Source organism: Carcharhinus amblyrhynchos, chromosome 2 (genome assembly GCF_965287045.1).
Source record: "Carcharhinus amblyrhynchos chromosome 2, sCarAmb.v2.hapA, whole genome shotgun sequence".
NCBI lineage: Eukaryota > Metazoa > Chordata > Chondrichthyes > Carcharhiniformes > Carcharhinidae > Carcharhinus > Carcharhinus amblyrhynchos.
In genome coordinates, this window is record NC_137325.1 from 148,745,638 (window position 1) to 148,766,856 (window position 21,219).

The following is a 21,219-nucleotide window of genomic DNA, read 5'->3' on the forward strand; positions in this document are numbered from 1 at the left end:
CATTCCCAGCGACAGTGCAGACATGATGGGCTGAATGGCCTCCTGCTTTGTAATAATTCTGTGATTTTAAAATGGTTTAGTTTATTTCTTAGTGTCACGAATATGGCTAACATGAACACAGCAACAAAGTTACAGTGAGATTTCCGGGACTCTCTCCCACAGTGCGAATGGTGTTGATGAGATTCTGGTGTCGTGAAGCCAGAGTTACCGCAGTGAGGACTGGGGATTGGGGTCATTGATGCTAGCAGTAATTTATTAAATGACAAAGATTACAGATTCTCATTTCACATAAACCTCACACTCGCAGATAGTGAGAATTCCACGCCCCCTCAGCACCACGCTGATAAATCGACCAATCATTCCGTGACAGTTTAAGACTTTTGTTTCTCCGGCACCGAGAGAAGGAATGAATCCACATCTGGAACACAAGAGCTTAATTTAATCATTCACAAACTGGTGTCGATTGGGGTCAGTTCCCCCTCTCCACATTCCAACAAGCCCAGCATGCTGTCAGCCCCTCAGCTATTAAAAAGCCCAGAACTCACTGCTGGTGAGATTCATACATACATAAGAACATCAGAAATAGGAGCAGGAGTAGGCCATGTAGCCCCTCGAGCCTGCCCCGCCATTCAATAAGATCATGGCTGATCTGTCGCTGCTCAGTTCCACATTCCCGCCCTCTCCCCATAACCCTTAATCCCCTCTCTTATCAAAAACCCATCAACCCGCGTCTTAAAAATATTTAGCGAGGCAGCCTCCACCACTTCAACGGGCAGAGAATTCCAGAGATTCACCACCCTTTGAGTGAAGAAGTTCCTCCTCAACTCTGTTCTAAACCGCGCCCCCTTTATCTTGAGGCTGTGCCCTCTAGTCCTGCTATCCTTTCTGAGCGGGAAGAGTCTCTCCACCTTTATCCTATCCATCCCATTCATCATCTTATACGTCTCAATGAGATCTCCCCTCATTCTTCTAAACTCTAACGAGTACAGGCCTAATTTATTCAGCCTCTCCTCATAGCTCAACCCCCTCAACTCTGGCATCAGCCTAGTAAACCTCCTCTGCACTCCCTCCAAGGCCAAAATATCCTTGCGTAAGTACGGCGCCCAAAACTGCACACAGTACTCCAGCTGCGGCCTCACCAATGCCCTATACAGCTGCAGCAAGACCTCCCTACTTTTATATTCAATCCCCCTCGCTATGAAGGCCAGCATCCCATTCGCCTTCCTGACCACCTGCTGCACCTGCAAGCTGGGTTTTTGCGACTCATGCACAAGGACCCTGAGGTCCCTCTGCACCGTCGCCTGCTGCAGTTTTTCTCCACGTAAGTAATAATCCTTCCTACCATTATTCCTACCAAAGTGGACCACCTCACACTTGCCAACATTAAATTCCATTTGCCATTTCCTGGCCCATTCGCCCAGCCCATCTAGATCCTCTCTCATTCAACGGCAGACTTTTACTGTCCAAACACAGCTGTCACCAGCACCTTGTTGCAGTCTGTACACCCAATCTCTCGCTCTTCCAGTCTCTTCCACTCTCTGCATTGTTTATCAAGCTGGCGTATCTCGAGTTTCTCCTGACAGTGACTGCGCTCCATATTTACACTGGGATCATTCTATTTGCTCAAGCTATCACTGACTTTAATATCTGTTCTTATGATTTTTTGATGACCTGCCCCAGGAAAGATTTAGATTTGTTTATGTGAAGATATTTAGTATTTTAGTTAAATTCAATTCACACCTGATCAAACCTCTGAAACAGATGCTGTTTATTTACAATGCAGATTATACTCAGCCTATTCCCCCATGCCAGACTTCTTGAGAAGGTGAGAGGGCATGGGATCCAGGGGGCTTTGGCCTCGTGGATCCAGAACTGGCTTGCCTGCAGAAGGCAGAGAGTGGTTGTGGATGGGTCTTTTTCTGCATGGAGGTCAGTCACCAGTGGAGTGCCCCAGGGATCTGTTCTAGGATCCTTGCTGTTTGTCATTTTCATAAATGACCTGGATGAGGAAGTGGAGGGATGGGCTGGTAAGTTCGCTGATGACACGAAGGTTGGTGGTGATGTGGATAGTCTGGAGGGATGTCAGAAGTTGCAGCAAGACATAGATAGGATGCAAAACTGGGCAGAGAAGTAGCAGATGGACTTCAATGTGGATAAATGTGTAGTGGTTCATTTTGGCAGGACCAATGGGATGAAGGAATACAATATCAAGGGTAGGATTCTTAGCAGTGTTGAAGAGCAGAAGGATCTTGGGGTCCGGGTCCACAGGACTCTTAAATCGGCCTCACAGGTGGAGGATGTGGTCAAGAAGGCGTATGGTGTACTGGCCTTCATTAATCGAGGGATTGAGTTTAGGAGTCGGGAGGTAATGCTGCAACTTTATAAGACCCTTATCAGACCCCACTTGGAGTACTGTGCGCAGTTCTGGTCGCCTCACTATAGGAAGGACGTGGAAGCTATTGAGAGGGTGCAGAGGAGATTTACAAGGATGTTGCCTGGATTGGGAGGCATGCCTTATGAAGATAGGTTGAGGGAGCTGGGACTCTTCTCCCTGGAGAGACGAAGGATGAGAGGCGACCTGATAGAGGTTTATAAAATGTTGAGAGGAATAGATAGGGTGGATTCTCAGAGGCTATTTCCCCGGGTTGAAATGGTCGCTACGAGAGGACACAGGTTTAAGGTGCTGGGGAGTAGGTACAGAGGAGATGTCAGGGGTAAGTTTTTCACTCAGAGGGTGATGAGTGAGTGGAATTGGCTGCTGTCAGTGGTGGTAGAGGCGAACTCGCTGGGGTCTTTTAAGAGACTTCTGGATGAATATATGGGATTTAATGGGATTGGGGGTTATAGATAGGCCTGGTAGGTATGGATATGATTGGTGCAGCTTGTGGGCCGAAGGGCCTGTTTGTGCTGTAGTGTTCTATGTTCTATGTTTTATTTGTCCAGGCGGCAGTTTACATTTTCAATCATTTGAGCAGCCAGGGTCTTGTCTAACTATCAGGGTCTTTGACTGTCGAGGAGGGGCCTTGGAATTCAGGCACCTTGCTATCCCAGTGAGAATATCTGGTATAGGGATAAAAGTTGCTGCCAACACTCAGCATGTCAAGCAGCTTCTGTGGAAAATTCAATCAAGTGTTAACAAGTTGCTGGGTATATCAGCACGTTTTGCTTTTATTTCTGATTTCTGTAAGAATATGTGGTATATTTACATTGGGTTGTTATTGCCGTTGTTTTGGAAGGAAGTGCCAACATGGACCTCTGCATTCTTTAACCGCTCAGCACAGCAGTCCTGCCGGTTAGTGATCTTTATTGACAACACTTTCTCTTCACTGAATAGATCGAGGCTCCACCAGGGTTTGTAGTCTGTGTTGGTGTGAGTACATGAATGGTTCTTGTAGAAAGCATTTCGGTTGCCGTCTATTGCTTTGTCTGCATTCCCACCCCAGTTAGTGCTGGATTGAGTTGCATTCCCTCGGACAGCCACATTGCCTACAAATAGAAACACATCTTGTTAATGAACCTATCCTTGGTACAGCCCACTCCCGGTCTCCACCACCCAATCAGAAGAAAACGGGAGGAAGATTCTACAATGGATAACCAAGGAGTTAAGGGGAAGGCGGGGGATTAATTTGAAAGCATTAACACAAAATGGTAAAGATTAGTTGTAGGCCAGTAGATTAGCACAGACTCAGAGGGGGTGATCTTCAGTCCATGATGGCTGTGAAAAGTTTCAGATCTGTTTTTGGGTGACTTCAAAGCTGCAATTTTATCCACTCAGCATATGAAAAATCAGCAGAAATGTTTTCACCTCTTGGGGAGGGGCTTACAGCTGAGAGCAGCAGAGGGTCATTGGCAGTAGAGACCTGTCACTCAGCCTTAGCTGCTCTCAGACTGCCTCCCTGCCTAAACAAAGCACCCCTCCCCCAGCCTCCACACGGGCCCACAGCCTATCGAGACCAGGACCCCTCCCTCCCACTCGCGATTGGCTGCCCAACCCGCCCCGCGATTGGCCGCCCAACTTGTCCTGCAATCAGTTGCCCAACGCCCCCCCACCCCATGGCCATCCCCAGTCATTCTCCACCCACCCCCCCCATAGCCAACTTCGATTGTCCCCCTCACTCCCCCCATCTATCGCAATGCAGGTAGTGTAGCAGCGCCCCCTCCAACCACCACCAACCAGTCACTGCCAGTCTAGTCCTGCCTTAGTGGGCCCTCTCTCTCCCGCCCTGTCCCTGTGGCATTGCCCAGTGCTCAGTGGGCAGTGCCAAGATGCCAGGATGGCACTACCTGGGTGCCAGGCTCTGCCAAAGGGACAGCACCCCTTGTTTCTGACCTCCCTGTGGGGACTCAATGGCCCCTGGTCCTATTGACAAGGCCATCACAACTGGTCCCTGTTGCTCACTGGAGAGAACCTCCCACAGCAAGGCCACACAGATAAATTAATTCAATGTGAAAACAGTTCTCAATATATTTCAATAACTTAATCAGCCTGGTGTCCATTCCCGGTGTGAGTCTGACCACGCTGGACATCTGGTACCAGTAAGATTGCAAATGGTGAGAAATGTGTGATCCACCAGCCAGCAGGGAGCAATGGGAAGATCATCTCCAGCCATGGTACTGGAGCCAGCTCAATGATATAGTGATCAGATAGCAGCTACCTGAATGATATATGGACCAGGGACTGGTACAGGTGTGACACACAGATCCAACACATAGCACTGAAATGGGATCAGAATCCTGTCCTTAGAGATTAGACAAGTCAAACTGGCAAAGCTGGTCTGGATGAAGAGTCTGTGGAAATATTTTAATCAGTTCCTGGAGTAATAAATTGTGGAACTAAACAGGATGAAGCCATTTTCGTCCCAATCTGATGCAATGAAGAAGGGCTCGTTAATGATCGCAAAGAGACTGGGATAGAAAGCACCTGAAACAGGCTGCAAAAAGTGTCCTGTAGTCAGCATCGCTGTGAATCAGACTGGGGACCTGCTGTTTGGTAAGTAGGAACGGTGAGAATCTATAATATTGTTTAGTAGAAATACAAGTAGAGTCTGCTGTTACAGAGTCAGCGCCTGGAATAGGGGAAAATCCTCACTGTTATTAATATTCTCAAATTTGAAAGTAGTAAGGGGAGAATTCCGTGCAGCTTGACCATGTAGAATGCTCATCTTGTGTTATGTGGGAAAACAGAGACATTTCCAGTGTCGAGGGTGAACATTTGTGCAGGAAGTGTCTCCAGTTGCAGCTACTGGAAATCTGTGTATCAGAGCTAGAGCAGCAGCTGGAATCATTTTGGAGCAGCTCTGAGGCTGTGATTTTCAAGGATAGCACATTTGGAGAGATGGTCACACCCCACGTTAAGTCTACACAGGCAGACAGGGAATGGGTGACTGCAAGGTAGAATAGAACAAAGATCAAAGAAAATTACAGCACAGGAGCAGGCCCTTTGGCCCTCCAAGCCTGCACTGACCATACTGCCCGACTGAACTAAAACCCCCTACACTTCCGGGGACCATACCCCTCTATTCCCATCTCATTCATGTATTTGTCGAGACACTCCTTAAGAGGCTGGCAGGTAGTGCAAGAATCGTCTGGGGCTATACACTTTCTCAAAGAGATATGCTGCCTTGGTACTGTTGTGTACTTCCCAGGGGGATGCAGTATAGCCAGGTCTGTGACACTGTGAGTGGTTCAACTGTGTAGATGGAGAGAAGGAAGAGGAGTGGGACTATAGTGATCAGGCATTCAATTGTAAGAGAAACAGATAGGCAATTCTGTGGCCACAAAAGTGATTCCAGGTTGTTTTGCTGCCTCCATGACGCTTGGGTCTAGGATGTCACAGAGCGTCTGTAGAACATTCTGGACAGGGAGGGTGAAGAGCCAAAGCTTATGGTGCAAAAAAAGAATGAGGCTTTTACAGTTAGACACAGGGAGCCTGGTGATAAATTAAACAAGTAGGGTTTCCAAGGTGGTAATCTCAGGATTACTCTCTGTGAGCCTGCAAGGTCCACAATGTGACTGCCTTGGGGCAGCACGATGGTTAGCGCTGCTGCCTCACAGCGCCAGGGACCCAGGTTCAATTCCAGCTTCAGGTGACTGCCTGTGTGGAGGTTGCACGTTCTCCTCGTGTCTGTGTGGGTTTCCTCCGGGTGCTCCGATTTCCTCCCACAGACCAAAGATGCACGGGTTAGGTGGATTGGCCATGCTAAATTGACCCGAGTGCCAGGGGACTAGCAGGGTAAATATGTGGGGTCATGGGATTACGGCCTAGGTGGGAATGTGGTCGATGCAGACTCGATGGGCCGAATGGCCTCCTTCTGCACTGTCAGGATTCTATGACTCCCTTACACCTAACAAGAGTGGAAATAGGAGTGTAGGTGGGATGAATGCGTGATTAGAGGGGTGGGTGTAGGAGCTTGGGACAGGTGGTGGGGAAGGTGGGATGTCTACAAACTGGATGGGCTTCACTCCAGCAGGACTGGGGATTATAATCTCGCAGGGCTGTTTGCCAGTCTGTTGGGGAGGCTGTAAACAAGTACATTTATAAAACCCGTGTAGACAGCTGAAATGCCGTAAACTGTAAGGAAGGAAAGTGTTGGAAGCTGGAGTTCAGCTGCATAGTTCCTCCTTTATCCAGGAGATTGAGGATGGGCTGAATGGCCTCTGTCCGTGCTGTACCTTGCTCTGATTCCATGGTAGCTAGGACAGGGAACTAGAAGAGATGGAAACTGAGTTAGAAATAAAAGGCAGAAAGAGTGAAAGGAAGGGAGGAAAGTATAGGAATAAAACACAAAAAAAGTAACAGAGGCTGTATCTTCCCCAGGGATGGGTTTAAAGTACAGAAAAGTGTCGAAAACAAAATTAAGAGTTCTGTACATTGATGCACAAAATACCAGATGAATGAATTGCTGACACAAATAGAGTTAGGTGGGATCTGTGTCCCAACTTATTACAGTTTATAGAAATAAATTGGATGGAAGGGTGGATAGGATGGTTGCTAACTTTTATAACTGACACAAAGATAGGTAGGAGAGTAAATTGTGAAGAGGATGTAAGGAGACTACAAAGGGACATGGATAGGTTAAGTAAGTGGGTAAAAGTCTGGCAAACGGGGTATAATGTGGGAAACGGGAAATTGTCCATCTTGGCAGAAAGAATAAAAAATCTTATTTAAAAGGTGCAAGATTGCAGAGCCCTGAGATGCAGAGGGATCTGGGTGTCCTGGTGCATGAATCACAAAAGGCTAGTTTACAGGTACAGCAAGTAATTTGGAAAGCTAATAGAATGGTATTGATTGCAGTGATTATAAAAGTATGGGGGCTGTGGTTCAGTTGTACAGAGCATTGGTGTCACCACATCTGGAGTATTGTGGACAGAATTGATCTCCTTCTTTAAGGAAAGATGTTAATACAGTCGAAACAGCGCAGAGAAGGTTTACCAAACCAATACCAGGGATGGGTGGGCTGTCTTGTGAGGCGAGGTTGGACAGAGTGATGAATGGATCAGATGCTCAGTGCAGGAATGAACCAATTTGGAATAATGGAAGTCTTTTTCTTACCACACGTGGGGGTTCCCACAGCACAGAAAGCTGCCAACACAATCAAAATACAAATCTTCATCCTGTGGAGAAAAGAAAGCAGGGAATCACTGCTGCCACACCCAATTATCCGATAGACTGACTTCCCGTATGTCGGACCCCAGGTAGTTTATTCCTTTATTTAATTTTCTGCTGAGTTGGAGTCACGGAGGTTCCTGCTCAGTTGTTGACATGTCAGCATTGATGCTCCTCACAAATCATATAGAGAAAATCCTAGCTACCATGGAATCATGGCAAGGTACAGCACAGACAGAGGCCATTCGGCCCATCTTCAAACTGCTGGATAAAGAGGAATTATGCAGCTGAATTCCACTTTCCTTCCCCACAGTTTACTACGTTTCAGGTGCCTACACAAGCTTATTCTACTCTCCCACTCTTTCAAGCAAAAGATTACAAGAAACAGGAGCAAGAGGCCATTCGGCCCCTCGAGCCTGCTTCACCTCCATTGGACCTGATCCTCAGATGATATCATAGCAAGAAACAAGTGGATCAATGTGGAGGGCAGAAGATGACAAATAGAATTCAACCCAGACAGGTTGGCAGGAGGAGGGAGTACAGAATGACGAGGGATATTGAGGCTTTGGTCAATAAAAAAAAGGAAGCATATGGCAGATATAGTTTAAAGTTTATTTATTAGTGTCATAAGTAGGCTTATGACACTAATGAAGTTACTGTGGAATTCCTTTAGTTGCCACACTCCGGTACCTGTTCGGGTAACACTGAGGGAGAATTTAGCACGGCCAATTCACCCTAACCAGCACGTCTTTCAGACTGTGGGAGAAAACTGGGGCACCCGGAGGAAACCCACGCAGACACGGGGAGAATGTGCAGACTCCACACAGACAGTGACCCGAGCTGGGAACCAAACCCAGATCCCTGGTGCGTGAGGCAGCAGTGCTAACCCACTGTGCTACCGTGCTGTATAGGCAGCTGGAGTCAAGTGAATCCCTTGAGAATTCCTTTCACTGGAAAAACGGAGGCTGAGGGGGGACCTGATAGAGGTCTACAAAATGGTGAGAGGCACAGACAGGGTGGATAGTCAGAGGCTTTTCCCCAGGGTGGAAGAGTCAATTACACAGGGGGACACAGGTTCAAGGTGAGAGGGGGAAAGTTTCAGGGAGATGTGCGGGGGGAGTTTTTCACACAGAGAGTGGTGGGTGCCTGGAACGCACTGCCAGAGGAGGTGGTGGAAAAAACATTAGCAACATTTAAGGTGTGTCTTAATAGATACATGAACAAGAGGCGAGCAGAGGGATAGAAGCCATGTATCGGTGTAGGTTTGGTGGGTCGAAGGGCCTGTTTCTGTGCTGCGTTGTTCTTTATTTTTTGAACATAGTGGGGTGCAGGAATACACTTAAAAGGGAAATCAGGAGGGCAAAAAGGGGACAGGAGATATCTTTGGCAGATAAGGTGAAGGAGAATCCAAAGAGATTCTACAAGTATATTAAGGGTAAAGGAGTAACTAGGGAAAGAGTGGAGCCCCCTAAAGATCAACAAGGTTGTCTATGTGTGGAGCCACAGGAGATGGGTGAGATTCTAAAGGAAGACTTCTCAGTATTTTCCGCACAGAGAGACAAGGAAGCTTGGGAACTTGGGGAAGTAAATGGCGATGTCTTAAAAAGCATCCACATTACAAAGAGGAGGTGCTGGAGCTTGCAAAATGCATAAAAGTAGATAAATCTCTGAGACCTGAGCATCCCAGGATATTGTGGGAAGCTAAGGAAGAAATTGCAGGGTCCCAACCGGAGACATTTGTATCATCAACAGGCATGCGTGAGATGCCAGAAGATTGAGGGAGACAAATGTTGCGCTAATATTTAACAAAGGCAGCAGGGAAAAGCAGGGGAACTACAGACGAGTGAGCCTGAGTTGTTGGATGGGGTTCTGAGAGATGGGGCCCATGTGCATTTGGAAAGGCAAGGACTGAGTAGGGACTGTCAGCTCAGCTTTGTGTGTTGGAAATTGTGTGTTACAGATTCTATGGGGCTTTCTGAAGGGGTGACAAAGAAAATAGATGAGGACAGTGTGGTTAATGTTGTTTTCATGGACTTTAACAAGACTTGTGACAAGGTACTTCATTATAGACTGGAAAATAAGGTTAGATCACAAGGGATCCAGGGAAAACTACCCAACTGGATACAAAACTGGCTTCTTGACAGAAGCCAGAGGGTGGTTTTAGAGAGTTGTTTTTCAAACTGGAGGCCTGTGACCAGCGGTGTGCCTCAGGGATCAGTGCTGGGCCCACTGTTATTTGTTATTTATATTAATGATTTGGATGAGAATATAGGGGGTATGGTCAGTAAGTTTGCAGATGACACCAAGATTGGTGGCATAGTGGACAGTGAAGAAAGTTATCTCTGATTGCAATGGGATCTTGATCAATTGGGCCAGTGGGCTGACGAATGGCAGATGGAGTTTAGACAAATGTGAGGTGATGCATTTTGGTAGACTGAACCAGGGCAGGACTTACTCAGTTAATGGTAGGGTCAACACTAACAGAGAGACACGTAGGGATGGAAGTACATGCTTCCTTGAATGTGGCATCACAGGTAGACAGGGCGGTGAAGAAGGTGTTTGGTACACTTGCCTTCATCGATCAGAGCACTGAGTACAGGAATTGGGATGTTATGTTACAACTGTACAAAACATTGATGAGGCCACATTTGGAGTATTGTGTACACTTTTGGTTGCCCTGCTATAGGAAGGATGTTATTAAACCGGAAAGGGTGCAAAAAAGATTTACAAGGATGTCCCTGGGACTGGAAGGTTTGAATCATCAGGAGAGACAGGATAGACAGGGACTTCTTTCCCTGGGATGTCGGAGGATGAGGGGGGACCTTCTAGGGGCATAGTTAAGGTGAATACCTAAGCTCTTTTCCCCCAGGGTAGGGGAGCCCAAAACTAGAGGGCAGAGATTTAAGTAAAAGAGGAACGATTTAAAAGGGACCTGAGGGCAACTTCACACAGAGAGTGGTGCCATGGAATGAGCTGCCAGAGGAGGTGGTAGAGGTGGGTATAATTACAACATTTAAAAACCATTTGGACAGGTACATGGATAGGAAAGGTTTAGAGTGATATAGATCATAGAACTTTACAGTGCAGTACAGGCCCTTCAGCCCTCGATGTTGTGCCAACCTGTGAAACCAATCTAAAGCCCATCTAACCTACACTATTCCAATAACATCCATATGTTTATCCAATAACCATTTAAATGCCCTTAAAGTTGGCGAGTCCACAACTGCTGCAGGCAGGGCATTCCACTACCTTACTACCCTCTGAGTAAAGAACCTACCTCTGACATCCGTCCTATAATTACCACCCCTTAATTTAAAGCTATGTCCCCTCGTGTTAGCCATCACCATCCGAGGATATGGGCAAACACAAGCAAATGGGACTTGCTCAGTTTCGGAAACCTGTCTGGCATGGACGAGTCAGGCTGAAGGGCCTGTTTTCGTGCTGTGTAGCTCTCTGATTCTATGGCAGCGGAGATAGAGAATGTAGCGAAAAAAGGAGAGAGAGTGGAGAGAAAGGAAAGAGAGTGAGAGAGAGGGCAGAGGAGATGGAGTGAGAGTGAAATGAGAGGAGATAGAGAGGGGACAGTTGGGGTGAAGAGTTGAAAGAGAGAGGGGGCAGAAACTAGTAATTGAGGAGTGCGTCTCTGGGGAGTGAACAGAATGGAAGATGTTGGGGGTGAGAGTTTCAGGGGGATGGGTGTGATTTGACAGAGCGTCTCCTGGAAGACCTCAAACAAGCTGAGATGGAGAGAGAAAGAGAGAGAGAGAGAGGGACTGTGGAGGCATTTGAAAACATTCTGTCCCCCTCATCCATTCCGGCATAGAACATGGCCAACTATTGTCCCCTGATAAAGAACATGGCCAACTATTGTCCCCTGATAATGAACATGGCCAACTATTGTCCCCTGATAAAGAACATGGCCAACTATTGTCCCCTGATAAAGAACATGGCCAACTATTGTCCCCTGATAAAGAACATGGCCAGCTATTGTCCCCTGATAATGAACATGGCCAACTATTGTCCCCTGATAAAGAACATGGCCAACTATTGTCCCCTGATAATGAACATGGCCAACTATTGTCCCCTGATAAAGAACATGGCCAACTATTGTCCCCTGATAATGAACATGGCCAACTATTGTCCCCTGATAATGAACATGGCCAACTATTGTCCCCTGATAAAGAACATGGCCAACTATTGTCCCCTGATAAAGAACATGGCCAACTATTGTCCCCTGATAAAGAACATGGCCAACTATTGTCTCCTGATAAAGAACATGGCCAACTATTGTCTCCTACATAACATAAGAACATAAGAAATAGGAGCAGGAGTAGGCCATCTAGCCCTTCGAGCCTGCCCCGCCATTCAATAAGATCATGGCTGATCTGTCGCTGCTCAGTTCCACTTTCCCGCTTTCTCCCCATAACCCTTAATCCCCTCTCTTATCAAAAACCCATCAACCCGCGTCTTAAAAATATTTAGCGAGGCAGCCTCCACCACTTCAATGGGCAGAGAATTCCAGAGATTCACCACCCTTTGAGTGAAGAAGTTCCTCCTCAACTCCGTTCTAAACCGCCCCCCTTTTATCTTGAGGCTGTGCCCCCTAGACCTACTGTCTTTTTTGAGCGAGAAGAGTCTCTCCTCCTCTATCCTATCCATCCCATTCATCATCTTATACGTCTCAATGAGATCTCCCCTCATTCTTCTAAACTCCAACGAGTACAAGCCCAGTTTATTCAGCCTCTCCTCATAGCTCAATCCCCTCAACTCCGGTATCAGCCTAGTAAACCTCCTCTGCACTCCCTCCAAGGCCAAAATATCTTTGCGCAGGTGCGGCGCCCAAAACTGCACACAGTACTCCAGCTGCGGCCTCACCAATGCCCTATACAGCTGCAGCAAGACCTCCCTACTTTTATATTCAATCCCCCTCGCTATGAAGGCCAGCATCCCATTCGCCTTCCTGACCACCTGCTGCACCTGCAAGCTGGGTTTTTGCGACTCATGCACAAGGACCCCGAGGTCCCTCTGCACCATCGCCTGCTGCAGTTTTTTGCCCTGTAAGTAATAGTCCTTCCTACCATTCGTCCTACCAAAGTGGACCACCTCACACTTGCCAACATTAAATTCCATTTGCCATTTCCTGGCCCATTCGCCCAGCCTATCTAGATCCTTCTGCAGACTCTCCACACCCTCCGCACAATTTGCCGTTCCCCCAATCTTGGTGTCATCAGCAAATTTCGACACCCTACACTTGGTTCCCTCCTCCAGATCACCTATATAAATGGTAAAAAGCTGAGGCCCCAGCACCGACCCCTGGGGCACTCCACTAGTCACCATCCGCCAATCCGAATAGCACCCGTTGACCCCCACTCTCTGCCTCCTATTTGACAACCAATCCTCTATCCACGCTAACACCCTACCCCCAACTCCATGTCCCTCGACCTTCTGCAATAACCTCTTGTGAGGTACTTTGTCAAACGCCTTCTGAAAATCTAGAAAGACCACATCCACCGGCTCTCCTCTATCCATCGCCCTAGACACATCCTCATAGAACTCCAGTAAATTTGTCAGACACGACTTCCCTTTAATGAAACCGTGCTGCGTCTGCTCTATCAAGCAATTCCCTTCAAGATGCCTCGCAATTTCCTCCTTAATGACAGATTCTAACATTTTACCTACCACAGACGTTAAACTAACCGGCCTATAATTCCCCGCCTTTTGCCTGGCACCCTTCTTAAACAACGGCGTAACATTAGCCGTTTTCCAATCATCCGGCACTTCCCCGGAATCCAGCAACGTCTGGAAAATAACCACCAAGGCATCCACTATCACCTCCGCCATTTCTTTCAGAACCCTCGGATGCATTCCATCTGGTCCTGGGGACTTGTCCACAATCAGCCCCCTCCTGATAAAGAACATGGCCAACTATTTTCCCTGATAAAGAACATGGCTAACTATTGTCCCCTGATAAAGAACATGGCCAACTATTGTCCCCTGATAAAGAACATGGCCAACTATTGTCCCCTGATAAAGAACATGGCCAACTATTGTCCCCTGATAAAGAACATGGCCAACTATTGTCTCCTGATAAAGAACATGGCCAACTATTGTCCCCTGATAAAGAACATGGCCAACTATTGTCCCCTGATAAAGAACATGGCCAACTATTGTCCCCTGATAAAGAACATGGCCAACTATTGTCCCCTGATAAAGAACATGGCCAACTATTGTCCCCTGATAAAAAACATGGCCAACTATTGTCCCCTGATAAAGAACATGGCCAACTATTGTCTCCTGATAAAGAACATGGCCAACTATTGTCTCCTGCACTGTCTCAGTTTGTTACCTTCAATTTTCCATTTGGAAATGACAGGGAAGCATTACATCTCGGAGTATAGCGGACAGAGAGATGAGGAAATGGTGCTCACCTTTCATGGGGTCCTTTCGAACAGAGGCTCCCAATTCCGTGGGATTTTATAGACTGGAATTCTGGACACGCTTCACACAACTGTGATGACACAATTCCACTTTTCTTCCCATTTTGGACAAGTGCCATTATTGCTGACGTGACTGCTGGATTAGCAATGGGACGTTGGCGTCAAGCAACAAGAACCTTACATTGAGCTATCGCTGTGATGTTAAAACTAACATTACAGTCAAAAATCACTCAGTGCTCAAAAATATCAATTCCATGTCTCATCTTTAATGTCTTGTCTGCTTTGGTCATGGCCAGTCAGGAAGAGCTGAGATTCAGTGCTGGTTGCTGTTGAGTTGAAGATTGGAGGGGGCTGGTTATCACTGGACGGAGGAGGAACATGGACAGAGGAGGGACGCTGTGTTGTCCCTTTCCCACTGGTCCAGTGACTGGTTACAAATACAAACGGTGCTGCCGCCACAGTTGATCAGCCTGTCAACATCACATGGGGGGAACAGCCAATTAGATAAAGTATTCAAGAGCTGTGAACCGTACAGATTGGCACCTTTAGGGAGGGAGTAGATTTCATAAAACAAACACCAAAGGTTGTGATGTCCAAGAACAATTGTTGGGATTCGGTCTCTCCTGGACCCCAATCAGCTGAAATGCTTCACTTGTGAAAAACAATCTCTTCACAGGGTTGGTATGAAGTGGGCAGCGTGGCTTCCACCTTGGCAGCTGGCAATCATTCACCCAGTCACAATACACAGAGAAAGGAGCTAATGATCCATTACTGAGACAGGAAAGCAGAGTGTGAGAATCACCATCACACAGACAGAGAGAAAGAGAGAGAGGGACAGGGAGCAAGAGAGAGGGATAGGGAGCAAGAGAGAGAGGGACAGGGGGAAAGAGAGAGGGACGGGGGGAAAGAGAGAGGGACGGGGAAAGAGAGAGGGACGGGGAGAAAGAGAGAGACAGGGAGAGAGACAAAGAAAGTGGGAAAGAGACAGACAGAAATGGAGACAGAGACTGAGAGAAAAGGAGAGACACTGAGAGGGAGAGAGGAAGAGAGAAGGACAGGGAGAAAGAGATAGGGGGGAGAGAGAGAAAGCGGGAGAGGGACAGAGAAAGTGGGAGAAAGACAGGGAAGGAGAGAGGGAGAGAGACAGAGAGGGAGAGGGACAGAGAAAGAGGGAGAGACAGAGAGAAAGAGGGGGAGAGAGAGATAGTAGGAGAAAGAGAGAAACCGGGAGGGAGACAGAAAGAAAGGGAGAGAGACAGAAAGAGAGGGACAGACAAAGAAAGCGAGAGGGAGAGAGAGAGGGAGAGTGAGAGAGAGAATGAGGGAGTGTGTGAGAATGCCTGGTGAGTTTGGAGGTGGTGGAGAAGGGGGTTTATTCAGTGGGTGGTGCCAGGAATCTGCCACATTTTATCTCCACCAGTGCTCAGCTCTGTCGCCAGTTGATGTCCTCACTAAACCAATGAATAACAATGAAGGGTCTCATCTTGCTGCCACTGGCAGATGGGCCTGTTGCCGTGGGGCCTGTCAAACCCTGTGACCAGTTGGTCACCTCTGAACAGATGACTGGTCATCAGCAAAGATGGAGGACCCTGAGAGACAACGCACTGTCCTTGTTGTCAGTGCTCCTCCCCCTCCCCACCTGATCATCCTCTCCCCAGTGCTGCCCCAACCCTCAAAATCTCCCCCACAGATAGAGGCAGACACAGATAAACAGATAGAGATAGGTAAATAGATTCAGAGACAGACAACTGAAGACAGAGATAGAGGCAGAGAAAAGTTAACTTTCTAACAATGTCAGGTGTTGTGGGTTGTATCCAACAGGAAAAAGCTGTGGTTTACACAAGTGGATTCAAAATAACACACAGCAGGTTGATTCGAGAAACTCTTGCCCATACAGAGGATTTGTGCAACACCCTAATGACATCACCATCAAATCACATGGTCAGCTCTTAAAGCAATCTGCAACCATTTAAATATGCAACATCCCTCCCCGTTTACTTCTGTTGTCATGACAACAAATTACTTTGATGTTACACATTGGATCAATAATCAGTAATCAGGCCAAACATCAGTACTGGGGAAGTTGCTAGAATCCATTATCAAGGATTTCATAACTCAACATTTGGAAGGCAGTGGGATAATCAGACACAGTCAGCATGGATTTACAGAAGGGAAATCATACTTGATGAATTTATTGGAATTTTTTGAGGATGTAACTAATAGAATTGACTGAGAAGAGCCAGTGGATATGGTTTTTTTCAGAAGGCTTTCAACAAAGAACAAAGAACAGTACAGTACAGGAAACAGGCCCTTCGGCCCTCCAAGCCTGTGCTGCTCATTGGTCCAACTAGACCATTCGTTTGTATCCCTCCATTCCCAGTCTGCTCATGTGACTATCCAGGTAAGTCTTAAACGATCCCAGTGTGTCTGCCTCCACCACCCTGCTTGGCCGTGCATTCCAGGCCCCCACCACCCTCTGCGTAAAAAACGTCCCTCTGATATCGGAGTTAAAGCTCTCACGTAGCAGACAATATAAAGTTAAAGTACATAAAGGACCCTAACTTCACATTATTTATATATATTTAGAAGAGGGAATTGAATGCATTATCTTCAAATGTGCAGATGATACAAAGTTGGGTGGGAGGGTGAGCTGTGAGGAGGATGCAGAGATGTTTCAGGGTGATTTGGACAGGCTGAGTGTGTGGGTATCTGCATGGCAGACGCAGTATAATGTGGATAAATGTGAGGTTCTCCACTTTGGAAGCAATAATAGGAAGACAGATTATTACTTGGATAGGTGAGAGAGGTGGATACTCAGTGAGACCTTGGTGTCCTCGTGCATCACTCACTGAAAGTAAGTGAAACCAAAAGAGAAAATGCTGGAAAATCTCAACAGGTCCGACAGCATATGTAAGGAGAACCGTGCTGGGACCAGAGTGCTGGCGAATCGTGTAAAGAGGACTGTAGACAGGGCTTTAAACTAATTGGGGGGGGAGGGTGCGAGGGTAGGTGACATTATGGGGTCTAAAGTTAAGGAGACGGTACAGGTAAGGATAGAGGCCAAGGATGTCCCAATAATAGAGGGAGTAAGGGGCGTGAGTATGGTTGGTGGCGTTCCGGCAAATAAGGTCCAGGTGAAGGCTGGGATGAAGGCGCTTTATCTGAATGCGCGAAGCATTCGGAATAAAGTGGATGAGTTGGTTGCGCAGATTGACACAAATGGATATGATCTGGTGGCCATTACAGAGACGTGGCTGCAAGGTGACAGGGACTGGGAGCTGAATGTCCAGGGGTATCAAGTGTTTAGGAAGGATAGGCGGGAGGGAAAAGTGGGGGGGGCGTAGCTCTGTTGATTAAGGATAGCATCAGGGTGGTAGCAAGGGATGATATTGGAGCCAAGGAGCAGAACGTGGAATCGTTGTGGGTAGAGATTAGGAACAGCAAAGGGAGGAAGACGCTGGTGGGTGTCGTCTATAGGCCCCCGAATAATGATCTGGAGGTGGGGCGGGCTGTTAACGCGCAAATAAGTGCGGCGTGCAGGAATGGGACGGCCGTAGTTATGGGGGATTTCAATCTGCATATTGATTGGTCGACCCATGTTGGACGTGGTGGGCTCGAGGAGGAGTTCTTGGAATGCTGCCGGGATAGTTTCCTGGAACAGTGTGTGTTGGAGCCGACGAGGGAGCGAGCTATCTTGGATCTGGTGCTATGTAATGAGGCGGGTAGAATTAGGGAACTTGCGGGGAAGGATCCTCTTGGGGAGAGTGATCATTGTATGGTGGAGATTCTGGTGCAGATGGAGGAGGAGAAAGTGGGTTCCTGGACACGCGTCCTTTGTTTGAACAGAGGGGAGTACGGTAGGATGAGAGAAGAATTGGCGAATGTGGACTGGGAGAGCGCATTGGAAGGTAGGTCTGCTGAGGAGCAGTGGAGGATCTTTAAGGAGATCTTTCTTGGTGCTTAGCGGAAATTTATTCCGATGGTCAAAAAGGACAGTAGGAAGAGTGGTAATAAGCCGTGGATAACGAAGGAGGTGAAGGAAAGTGTTAAATTAAAAGCGGAGGCGTTTAGAGTAGCTGAGAGTAGTGGGCGAGAAGAGGATTGGGAGAGGTTTAAATGTCAACAAAGATTGACAAAGAAGTTGATAAAGAATGGTAGGAGAAACTATGAAGCTGGGCTAGCGCTTAATATAAAAAAGGATAGCAAGAGTTTTTATAACTATATAAAAAGGAAGAGGCTGGCTAGGGTGAACGTTGGTCCCTTAGAGGATGAGAAGGGGGACTTAGTGGTAGGGGATGGGGAAATGGCTGAGGTCTTGAATAACTTTTTTGTTTCGGTCTTCACGGAGGAGGACGTGAATAATTTGCCGGATGTTAGAGATGGAAAGGTGGTAGGACTGGAGGGTCTCGATGACATTACTGTTACTAGAGAGGTGGTGCTCGACAGACTGGAGGGGCTGATTGTGGACAAGTCCCCAGGACCGGATGGAATGCATCCGAGGGTCCTGAAAGAAATGGCGGAGGTGATAGTGGATGCCTTGGTGGTTATTTTCCAGACGTCGCTGGATTCCGGGGAAGTGCCGGAAGATTGGAAAACGGCTAATGTTACGCCGTTGTTTAAGAAGGGTGCCAGGCAAAAGGCAGGGAATTATAGGTCTGTTAGTTTAACGTCTGTTGTAGGTAAAATGTTAGAATCTGTCATCAAGGAGGAAATAGCGAGGCATCTTGAGGGGAACTGCTTGATAGAGCAGACGCAGCACGGTTTCCTTAAAGGGAAGTCGTGTCTGACAAATTTACTGGAGTTCTATGAGGCTGTGTCTAGGGCGGTGGATAGAGGAGAGCCGGTGGATGTGGTCTTTCTGGATTTTCAGAAGGCGTTTGACAAGGTACCTCACAAGAGGTTATTGCAGAAGGTAAGGGGGCATGGAGTTGGGGGTAGGGTGTTAGCGTGGATAGAGGATTGGTTGTCAAATAGGAGGCAGAGAGTGGGGGTGAATGGGTGCTATTCGGATTGGCAGATGGTGACTAGTGGAGTGCCCCAGGGATCGGTGCTGGGGCCTCAGCTATTTACCATTTATATAGATGATCTGGAGGAGGGAACCGAGTGTAGGGTGTCGAAATTTGCTGATGACACCAAAATTGGTGGAAAGGCAAATTGTGCGGAGGGTGGGGAGAGTCTACAGAAGGATCTAGATAGGCTGGGTGAATGGGCCAGGAAATGGCAAATGGAATTTAATGTTGGCAAGCGTGAGGTGGTCCACTTTGGTAGGAATAATGGTAGGAAGGATTATTACTTACGTGGCGAAAAACTGCAGCAGGCGACGGTGCAGAGGGACCTCGGGGTCCTTGTGCATGAGTCGCAAGAACCCAGCTTGCAGGTGCAGCAGGTGGTCAGGAAGGCGAATGGGATGCTGGCCTTCATAGCGAAGGGGATTGAATATAAAAGTAGGGAGGTCTTGCTGCAGCTGTATAGGGCATTGGTGAGGCCGCAGCTGGAGTACTGTGTGCAGTTTTGGTTGCCGTACTTACGCAAGGATATTTTGGCCTTGGAGGGAGTGCAGAGGAGGTTTACTAGGCTGATGCCAGAGTTGAGGGGGTTGAGCTATGAGGAGAGGCTGAATAAATTAGGCTTGTACTCGTTGGAGTTTAGAAGAATGAGGGGAGATCTCATTGAGACGTATAAGATGATGAATGGGATGGATAGGATAGAGGTGGAGAGACTCTTCCCGCTCAGAAAGGACAGTAGGACTAGGGGGCACAGCCTCAAGATAAAGGGGGGGCGGTTTAGAACGGAGTTGAGGAGGAACTTCTTCACTCAAAGGGTGGTGAATCTCTGGAATTCTCTGCCCGTTGAAGTGGTGGAGGCTGCCTCGCTAAATATATTTAAGACGCGGGTTGATGGGTTTTTGATAAAAGAGGGGATTAAGGGTTATGGGGAGAAAGCAGGAATGTGGAACTGAGCCACGACAGATCAGCCATGATCTTATTGAATGGCGGGGCAGGCTCGAAGGGCTAGATGGCCTACTCCTGCCCCTATTTCTTATGTTCTTAAAAGAGCTGATGTTTTGAGTCCAGATGACCCTCTGGACACAAAACTTCAGTTCTTTGTCAGAGGATCATCTGGACTCGAAACGTCAGCTGTTTTCTCTCCTTACAGACGCTGCCAGACCTGCTGAGATTTTCCAGCATTTTCTCTTTTGGTTTCAGATTCCAGCATCCACTGTAATTTGCTATTGTACTGAAAGTAAGCGTGCAGATACAGCAGACAGTAAAGAAGGCAAATGGTATGTTGGCCTTCATAGCGAGAGGATTTGAGTAAAGGGATCGGGATGTTTTGCTGCAATTGTATAGGGTGTTGGTGAGGCCACACCTGGAGTATTGTGTACAGTTTTGGTGTCCTTATCTGAGGAAGGATGTCCTTGCTATAGAGGGAGCACAGCGAAGATTTACCAGGCTGATTCCTGGGGTGACAGGTCCGTCATATGAGGAGAGACTGAGTGGGTTAGGATTATATTCACTGGAGTTTAGAAGAGTGAGAGAGGATCTGATAGAAACTTATAAAATTCTAACAGGGTTAGAGAGGGTAGATTCAGAAAGAATGTTCCCAATGGTGGGGGAGTCTAGAACTAGGGGTCAGAGTTTGAGGATAAGGGGTAAACCTTTTAGAACTGAGGTGGGGAGAAATTTCTTCACCCAGAGGGTGGTGAATGTGTGAAATTCTTAGAGCAAACGAGCAATGCAGCATGGAAGCAGACCCTTCAGTCCAACCAGTCCATGCCAATCATGATCCCCCCCGCCGTCTGGGCAAGATTCTCTGGCCTTCGACTGGGATTTTCCTGCCGGCAGGAGGTGCCGGTTGTTTGACAGCAGCTCAATTCTGTGGTCCTGCCACTGTCAATGAGAATTCCCATTGATGTCACCCCATGCCAGCTGGAAACTTGTGGGCCAGGGTGTGCTGCCAATTGGACCAGAGAATCTTGCCAGCGTGAACGGGCAGAGAACTCCAGCCTCTGTGTGTGCGTAACTATTGGAAATAAAGCATCAAGAAAATAACAAAAGAAGGAGGGTGAATTAAGGTGGGTGGATTCAATGTCAAACTGTGCACTGATAGGGAAGGAATGGATGATTAGATTAAGGAAGAAAAAAAGAGGCAGAAAGGAAAAGCAAGAAAAAATGT

At 47.4% G+C, this 21,219-nt stretch overlaps 1 protein-coding gene across 1 annotated transcript; it reads right to left on the bottom strand.

Annotated features, from left to right (window-relative positions):
* Positions 1-279: 279 nt before the first annotated feature.
* LOC145359555 (fucolectin-1-like) lies at positions 280-7,613 on the bottom strand. Its single transcript, XM_080214212.1, has 3 exons — positions 7,553-7,613; positions 3,207-3,486; positions 280-418 (listed from the first exon to the last, which is right to left on the bottom strand). Exons 1-3 carry the CDS (start codon positions 7,611-7,613, stop codon positions 280-282), a joined length of 480 nt encoding a protein of 159 aa, XP_080070338.1.
* Positions 7,614-21,219: the final 13,606 nt, after the last annotated feature.

Coding starts and splice junctions, on each gene's coding strand:
- LOC145359555 (XM_080214212.1), bottom strand. CDS start 7,613: ATGAAGATTTGTATTTTGATTGTGTTGGCAGCTTTCTGTGCTGTGGGA. Junction 3,487..7,552: donor TGTGGGAACCCCCACGTGTG/GTAAGAAAAAGA, acceptor TTCTATTTGTAG/GCAATGTGGCTGTCCGAGGG. Junction 419..3,206: donor AACGGCAATAACAACCCAAT/GTAAATATACCA, acceptor CTTGTGTTCCAG/ATGTGGATTCATTCCTTCTC.